Here is a 9,306-nt window from a genome sequence, read left to right as displayed (position 1 = left end):
AGGCAGCCTCCTGCCCGCCTGCGCCCGCCGGCGAGCGGTGCGGCACCGCGCGCCCTTCCGTCTGCAGCACCCTGCTCGGTGGGTGGAAGCGACGGCTTTCTGCAGCGGGCTTTACCGCGCCGCAGTTGAACAGAAAGCGCAGCACTCGAGGGGAGCGTGCTCTCGTCGTTAAAGAAACGCAGAAATAACAAAATGAGGGAGGAGCAGGGAACACTGCTGTTTGTAAATATCAATGAACCGATGATGGAGCCATCTTCCCAGAGTGCAGTGGCATACCATTAATGTCAATCATCTTTAACTTCTGTCAGATTTTTCACTCAAATACTAGTGTTTTGGCAGGGTAGACTAAGCTTTACATCCAAACCCTTCTGTCAAGCAAAGATGATATTGTGAAATGCTACGTGCTGTACAGTAATAATCCCGTTTACCAAGTCTATGGGTTGAGACTGAAATCTCTCTTGTTTGAGAGGCAGATTTCAGCTGAACTACTTCTACCCAGTCTACCTTCTTCTGCCTTTACAGATAAGATGGAATTCCACTGTAAAACATTTTCTTTCAAATCTGGTGTTACGTGAAAACTTTGTTACAAATTTTTAAAAACCATTCCAGCTGTTCTGTTCAGAGAAGCACGATACACTTTACAGTAGGTTAAGTTCATAGGTAATTACTAATAGAGAGTGTCAGTGAGCAGGAAAACAAATGGTGTATGTGATTGATACTGTTTTCTTTCACAGGGCAGGAATTTGATGTCAAAGCCAAATGTGTTATCAATGCTACGGGACCTTTCACAGACTCTGTGCGCAAAATGGATGATCAGGAAGTACCAAACATCTGTCAGCCAAGTGCAGGCGTGCATATTGTGATGCCTGGTTATTACAGGTAACGATATTCAAAGTCTAAACCATTTGTAACAATCTCTGCTGGTGTCTGTAATAAATAAGCTTGCAGAGACGCATTTGTAGGTTTCACGGTAGTTTTGAATGCACGATTTGATTTTTATTTTTGGTTTTTTTTAAAGAGGATTCTGGCACTGTGCCAGAGAGAATATTGTTATTGTGAGAATATTGTGAGAATAACAATTTCATATATTCAGAAAAGACTGAAGTCTTGTAGCTCTTAGTTAAAACTCACAAACACAGAACTCCAGTTGAAGTAGAAGGTCGTTTAGGCAGAGCATCTACAACAGACTTGTGAAAGGTACCTTTTCTTAATAATGAGTTTGAGTTGAGTGTACTGACTGCTTGTTCACCTCTCTTAAGAAAACAAGCAGCATGTAAGACCTTCCAGAGAGGAAAACTCTTGTCCTATTAAATATCAAGCTCTCTATGCAATAACACTCTGCCACTGTGCTCTGCCACTGTGCTCTGCTACATTACGATTCTACTCATAGTAAATATGAATGCAGCATGTAGGCAATATAATAAGTAGTTCAAAATAACACGATTAAATTCTGACGCTGCTGTGGACACAAGCCCACCCACCCGTGGTTATTTCAGTGGGACAGACTTGCCTCCCTCTGCTGACCTTGTTACAGAAGAGGTTCCCGTGGCACTCTGCGAGCGTGCTCTCTGCAGACTCCTGCTTCTTTCCTTATTTGCTGCTGCAAAACCAAATCCCCTTCTACCAAGTAAGCCTTGTCAGTTGAAGCTCAAATATTACCTTTGGTTTCTGAAGTCATTAGCATCCTAATGGAAATTCACATTTATAGACTTATCCCAATTCTGTTGATACAGTGCACTTATAATAATGCCTTCCATATCATCATTGCACTCCTCTGTGAATATAAATTCAGACTTCCAGCGCACAACACGTTTTTGCCGAAGCTATCCCAATAGGACATGACCATAGACTGTAAAATTGAGGCATTTTTGGCCTAGTGTAAAATCACTCTTCCACTCTGTTCTCTTTTTGGTGTCTTTCCAGATGAAAAATGGGAAAATGACCTGATAGCTGCTTTAAAGCATTAGCAATGTGGAGAAATGGGTTGTAATCCTAGTTTCCTCATATACTATGAGAAGCACATGTGTGATTGACTTTATGGCCCTACAGCAAAAACATGTAAAGTTTAAAACTTCGAATCACTTTGTAAATTCAAAGTAGAAGATGGCTTGATATGCATGAGGGCTCTAATTTATTTATTGTGTAATAACCTAATAATTTTAATTGGAAATGTAGAGAATTCTTGTTCTCCTTGTTCCCCTGTGTATGTCAGCATGTGGGCATTACTTTTCTTGTAAAATAGTATCTGCCCACATACTGCCTCCACAGTACAGCTGATTAGATAAAACGGTACTGAATTTCCTTGAAGTGGGATAGCTTAAACCAAGGAACTAAATGGAAAATACTCGTGGTATTTAATCTTAGTTGTGTCAGGTGTTCTCCTGGTGCTAAGGAATAATCCTCAACAAACAAAGATCGTCACTTCACTGCGTCCACTTGCCTTGTGGTAAATGTTTTATAGAATTTTGGCCCAGACTCACACAAATGAAAATTTTATAACAGCTAGAGGTTTTTAGATATAAACGTAGTTAAGATTTTGTAAAACTATTGTTAACCTAATGCATTCATTTCCCATGGGTTTCTTACTTATTTATGTTCTTCATTAATAGTCCCAATATTCCTCCTCTCATTAATTCTATTTTTAGTGTACACATAGCTATTCTAGTAGCTGCAGTAAGTCTCTCTCACTCCCTATTGTTTGAGTATATTATCTGCTAAAATGAGAGAGGATTTGGGCTACCTTTGTTCAGATAGGCTTCCTGCCTGAAATGTGTCTATGAATGCAATACTTTTTTCCCCCTCCTTCCCGACAAATTTCAGAAGCTTTCTGTCTTTCTTGAATTTTCCTATCTGCCTTGCATTCCAGATTCCAGGTAAACTTGTCTGTTAAATCTTAATTCCACTCTGTGGAAAGTCACCTATTTGCTCTTTAACTGCATTTGTGGTGCTTTGGTCAAATGCCACTGGAGTCCCAGAACAGCCAATATTTGGGCGTTAGGATGCTTGTTTTTGATGGGAAACACCTTATTTTAAATTTGTTTTGATGGCTTTTCAGTTATTTATATAAGATGGAACAAACATAGCAATAGGAGATTGAGAGAAAGCTTCCCAGGATAGCTGGTAGTCATTAATTCAGTAAATTAATTCCGTATGGAAAACTGTTTCATCCTTTCTCATCATTTGCTGTGTAATCTAATTGAAAACACTTCAGTCCATAGGTGGTGTGGTGAAATTTAGTTTTAAGTCTTTACTTGTTTCTCTTCCTTATTTTTAACAGTTTTTACAAAATCACATTCTAAAAAAAAATTCATACTTTTGAAAGTCTGAAGTTTTCTGAATATTCTGATACCGTATATTAAATCTCTAGTTTCCCCTGTCTCTAAATCAATAGCTTTTTCATTTTAAAAAGTAATCATTTGTCTGACGTGATTTACCTTTCACAAATCTGTGTTGACTTCCCCTATTAAATTGTACTTCTCCAACTGTATGCTTAAGATGTCTATAAATATCATCTAAAAAATGTTCTAATATACATGCTCTATATGAAAACTTTCAGCTTCTCTTCTAGCCATTCCAGATATTGAAAACTTACCTTCAGTAATCAGTTTAGACTTCCTAAAAATGAAATATTCAGTGATTCAGCTTGCAGCTCTCTTAAATAGGTAATTCATATCCAAGCAGGTCTTTGTCTACCTTCAACTTATTGTGTTAGTAGTTATTTCAGTCCATTGAATTATTCCCCTCTGATGGTCCTTATTACCCCCTGAATATATACCTCCTATCCTCCTTCCATATATTTCCTATATCCTCCTTCCGTTATCAGGAATAGGTGGAAAACCTGAAGACTGCTAAACTGACTGCAGATGTTTTTACAAGGACTTCCAGCACCTGAAATGAAAGTCAGCATCTTTCATTTAAGTAAAAATGAATGAAAAAAAGGGGCAGCTTAAATGTTTTCCTATATAAAAGCTGTTTACTTTGAAGTGTTTATAGAAGCCTTTTATTTTCTGAAATATAAGCAGAGCTATTTCCTAAATGATAAGGATAACTGGTTTTGTACATGGTGGTTTTTTTCCCCACGTTGTACGAGGAAATATTTATACATAAGTTAAAATCTCCTGTACGAAGAACTACTGTTTTTCTTCATTTTACTGAATCGCTCTGTTTGTAGGACTGGCATAAATAAATAAAAAATCTCTGAATACTAGCATCCAATTAGTGTCTGTTAGTCATTACGGAGGTGATAGCTTTTGCCTTTTTTTCCTCAAAATACGGTTCCCCGTTCAGCAATGCTGTAGTGAGAGCTGGGAGCATTCGGAATATACTTCTTGGTCTGAATCCTTTGGGAGTTTGTGGGCGTTTGTTCCTGTTCAAGTGGCAGGTGGTCAGCAAACTCAGGCTGCAGTATCGTTGGATGTTTACTGTTTAAATGTACTCATAATACTTACGATTTCAATGTTGCTGTTCTCTTGTTTTTTCTGCTGCTAACCCTCTCCCCCTCCTGTGAGTGCAGGTTATAAAAGTCATTGAGATTTTGTGTGTCTTTACTTTTGCTCTCTGTTTAGCGTGCAAATAATTGATAACTTGGGTTTATATAACAAGAAAAATTAAACATTAAATATTATTCTTAGACGCATCAAAACGGAACTAGGGTTCTGTTCTTATTTCTTCCATTTTAATGTGCATTCTGTTTCAGCCTTCCCTTTCCTTTATGGCATAATATAAATTATTGTCCGTTTTTTGTTTAAAAGCAGCTGTTAATTCCATCGTGAGTTTCAAGTAATTCCTGTTTTAAAACTTCCAAATGTTTGTATTTGAAATTCCAATGGGCAAGATTTTCAAGAGTGAATGGAGATGTGAGATGCCAAAGGCCTGATTGCTTGATTTAAGTTTGTGGTCTGCTAACTTGCTTAGGAAATCAAATTCTAGTAATATCTGCGCATCACATTCAAGGGCCTTATTTCTCAAAACTTCTGGGACTACCTTTCAAAGTCGGGTCATGGCCACATGTTGAAATCTCTGATTTTTTTTTTTTTTTGATCATTTGACCTAAGAACAAAGGTAATGTTCTAATACTTTATCTGGGGTGCAAGATGTGCAAGAACAGAATCGCTGGTGATGCCTGACCTGTTTTGAACCATGTCCCTTCTTTATTTCAGCCCTGGTAATATGGGTCTGCTTGACCCAGCCACCAGCGATGGTAGAGTGATTTTCTTCCTGCCATGGGAGAAGATGACTATTGCAGGGACCACAGACAGCCCGACTGACGTTACTTCCCATCCGATACCAACGGAAGAAGATATAAACTTCATTTTGAATGAAGTGCGCAACTACCTTAGTGCTGATGTTGAAGGTAAACCTTTGTCAGCTCTGTTTTTCCCTAGGAAGGTACTGGTATGTCTGTGGCAGTTTGAGTAAATGCTGTCTGTCTAAAGTTCTTCTGTGATAACTATAGTTCTTGTGCATCTGCGCGTTTCTAAAACTAGTGGGACATAAGTGTCATTGTGATCTATGCATCGGAGCTAAAAAATTACGCTTTTCCAGATAATACCTGCACTACTTGGACTATTGAAATGGAAATCGGTTGATACCTGCATGTTCAGATTTCACATACCTTTCACCTAATTGGCACTGACTGTCCAGCTCCACAGCCAAGTCATTCTGGTCTCTTTGGGTGGCAGATGCAAGGTTTTGCAGAACTGGGACAGTTCAGTTGTACATCTAACGCAAATATATCAAATAACTCACCTGCTTTGCTTGAAGGAAGAGTTGTTCTTTCTTTTCCTGTGTCTTTGTTTTTATTTCCATTTTTCTAGGCACTTTTCTAAATTCTTAGAATTTACTTTTCTTGATATGGTAAATATCTAATAGTGTCAGTTTTCAGTGGGAGAGGAAAGTGTGATGGGCAAAAAGGGGAATTTATAAAAATTACTTGGTGACAGTTGTTCCCTTCAGTAGCTGAGCTGAGAACGCATTTGTTGTAAGATGCTGGCCTGCTTTGATTCAGTACTGGTTTAAAGGAGAGAGGCTTGGTGAGTTTTTTTAAAAATTATTCTGTGAAAGCATTTGTACTTCTGTATTTCTGTTGTAGTAGCAGCATTAAAATAAATCTGAAAAGCACTCGGTCAGGAACATTGCAACATCCTTAGATTTAGGAAAACTTGCTGTCCGGAGAATGGAAATGCTAGATTACTTGTTTCCTGAAGTGGATAATTGATGGCTCTGTATTGTATAAAGTTCAGAAAAAGTCTTCAGGAAATGTACCTTTAAGTTTCTTGAGCAGAAGTCAGTATAAATAAGCGTGGTAGGCCAGACAGGTAGCTGGTAGCGTTAAGACTGTGAATAAGACAGATTTTGCAAGGTATTTTACAGAAGTACATTATGAAGTGTTTAATTCTTTTGAATGAAACCTACCTAGGTGCACGCTGTTTTTCACATATGCAATTAGCAGTGTTTATAGATTGCTTGTTATTGAATTAACAACTATGCTGGCCATATCAACTCACTGCAGACCTGCCTTTTTGCTGCCAGAGACAGTGCCAGGGTTATCAACTTACACAGGCTTGGATGTGTTCCAACTGTTTAATTATAGTGTCACGCATGCTGCTTTTTCTAGTTTCATTAGTTTATAAACGTAATATGGTATCTTATTTCTGTGATTAACACTTCAGTTTGGCAGGTTAAACATGCTGGCAGAGCACCATTGATTTCTGAAATCTATTTTGTGTTCTTTGGGGATATTTTTTACACCCCGTTACTGATTTTCAATTATCATTTATTTGAAAGTTGTATAAAAAAAAATGTTCCAAAGACATCAGCATAAAGCAAATCAGTCAATTTTTCTATTGCAAATTTAATAAGCAACAAAACTAATTTAATTAAATTCTCTATTGGTCCCATGTTTTATATATTAAAAAAAGTGACTTTTGGAGGCTAGGGTATTTTCCTACGAATGTTAAGGGCTTTTGTGACTACTTGATGCCTTCAGGTTTTCTTCCTCCAAGTTTACTGAGAAGTCAGGATTGGCTTTAGGGATATGCTTGTAATTGGACAGGAAGCAGAGGAGTAGCACGGGGGGCGGAAAAACTGTAAATGGCCATTTAGTCAGGCTTCTTGTGGAGTGGGACAGTGTTTCCGAAGCAGTGATGAGGAGGAGGAAGAGAAGGCAGGGCTGGAAGCGGCAGTTGCGTAAGAGACGTGGACTTCTGTTGGGTGGTTTTTGACAAGTCAGCCAGGCCCTTTTGGGTTGCTGTGCAGTAGCAAACGCTGGCGTGGGTACAAGCTTTGGCGATGTGCTACAGCTGACCGTAACCCTGCCAATGAATTTTCTCCTTGTGTATATGTGTAACTGCACTTCTGATAAAGGCTGTGGATAAAGATGACTTCTCAAGAGTAACACTTGGAAAAATAACCTACAAGCTAGAGAAAAAGCTTTGAAGTCCTAAAAGCAAACGTTAACGCTCATGTGGAACAAACTTTATTTTGGTTTCTAAAATGTAATGTAAGGACTGTCCTGTCAGCACAAGCAAACAAGGAGAAGACTTAGTGCTGGGGGGGGTGTGTGTTTGGTTTTGCTAGGGTTTGTTTTTTGGGTTTGGGGTTTTTTTGAGCTGATTGACGAGTTTGACAGTTGAATCTCTCTTGGTTGATCAGTTCCCAGGATATCTCTGTTCTGTTGGATTTCTAACCAGTTTGAAATAATGGACCTCTCTGTCTCTGACTTTGTTTTGGGCTAGAGAATATTACTGATACTAATCAGGGGAGTGCTGTTTTTAATTCTGCAGCCCAGCTTATTCCATTGCTTTGGAGAATCTTCTCCAGCTTTTTGAGTTGCTCAACTTACAAGCATGGTGTGGTGCAGTCCTTGTTTCATAGCAAGTATCTACTCGGAGGCAATGACACAAAGACCATGGGAAGGGTATGAGTTAAATACCCATCCGTTCTTGGCTGACTTTGGCTGATCTTTGGTTCTGGACAGTGAGAAGAGGAGACGTGCTGGCAGCGTGGAGTGGCATTCGTCCTCTGGTCACAGACCCCCACTCCAAAGACACGCAGTCGATATCCCGGAATCATGTCGTTACCATTAGCGATAGTGGTCTTGTCACGATAGCAGGTACTGGAAACTCTCTTCAAGTATAGCTTTGTTGGGCTTCCCCAATGTATTTTATTAAACACTTTTTTCTGTTACAGGATAGTCCTTCACATTTCTGTAAGTAGATACTGATCTGTCAGTGCTAGTGTGACTGGCTTGTTGGAGCAAGTCTAGTAAGAATAATGTGATATATAAAATATATATAGTACATACCAACTTCATATTCCCCAAATAAAGAAGTAAATGTGTGGTTACAGGTGGGAAGTGGACAACCTACCGTGCCATGGCGCAGGACACCATTGATGCAGCTATTCAGGCGCATGATCTGAAGGCAGGTTCCAGTAAGACCATTGGACTGCAGCTACAAGGGGCTGAGGACTGGAGTCCCACTCTCTACATTAGGTTGGTCCAAGACTATGGACTTGAAAGTGAGGTGAGTCATGGTTTCTGTTGATGCTCTGATGTTTCTGTGTTGGAGGGTTTTGTTTTCCCATTAAATCTAATACCAGCATAACTTGTACAGAGGTCTGTTTGAGCCTGATAAAAGCTTATTATCTGGCCAGGGCAAAGATAGTTTTAACAAAAATAAATTCTAGTAATTGTTCTTCTTTTCTTCCCTTTTCCCTTCCTCCTTATCTTGACTGTTTCCTGCTTTAAAATGTTATGACATGCTAGGATCTGTCGTCTTTGAGCCCAACAAAATCTATATCTCAGATGTGATCACAGTGTCGCAGAAGATTGGAGCATCATTAGTTACAGTTACATTGATACATACATAGTGGTGTCAGTGCTGGTCTAACCCATTCACAACGCAAGTAGTTTCCTCCCACACAATCCAAATCTAATGCCCTCTTCAGCCTATTTGTTACTGGTGATAAGAGAATTGACAAGAAAAACGTGAGTCTATTTGATGTGCTGTTTTCAACTCCATAGGTGGCTCAGCATCTAGCTTCGACATACGGTGACAAGGCTTTTGAGGTGGCCAAAATAGCCCAAGTTACAGGAAAGAGATGGCCTATTGTTGGAAAACGTCTTGTATCTGAATTTCCTTACATTGAAGCTGAGGTATGTGGAAAAACTACATAATGTTCCTTGGTTCTTTTCTTGGGATAAGCAGGTTCTAGAGCAGGTCAGTCTGGCTTTGTAAAACATCTCCATAAGACCTTTCCTTTGGTGAGGTCCAGATTTTTTTCTGTTCTTGTTTTTCCCCTTCC

The 9,306-nt window shown here is 39.1% G+C and overlaps 1 protein-coding gene across 1 annotated transcript; it reads left to right on the top strand.

Moving 5' to 3' along the window:
• Positions 1–734: 734 nt before the first annotated feature.
• LOC104077736 (glycerol-3-phosphate dehydrogenase, mitochondrial-like) lies at positions 735–9,157 on the top strand (the record flags this gene model as incomplete). The annotated part of the gene is made up of 5 exons (XM_009579080.1): positions 735–879; positions 5,160–5,353; positions 7,979–8,113; positions 8,350–8,525; positions 9,026–9,157. Coding segments are annotated over 5 exons (782 nt in total), but the record flags the coding sequence as incomplete, so codon positions are not given.
• Positions 9,158–9,306: the final 149 nt, after the last annotated feature.

The sequence above is a fragment of the Fulmarus glacialis genome, unplaced genomic scaffold, assembly GCF_000690835.1.
Source record: "Fulmarus glacialis isolate BGI_N327 unplaced genomic scaffold, ASM69083v1 Scaffold48785, whole genome shotgun sequence".
NCBI classification, from domain to species: domain Eukaryota; kingdom Metazoa; phylum Chordata; class Aves; order Procellariiformes; family Procellariidae; genus Fulmarus; species Fulmarus glacialis.
Note: the sequence above shows the minus strand (reverse complement) of the source record. Positions and strands in the feature narration are given on the sequence as shown.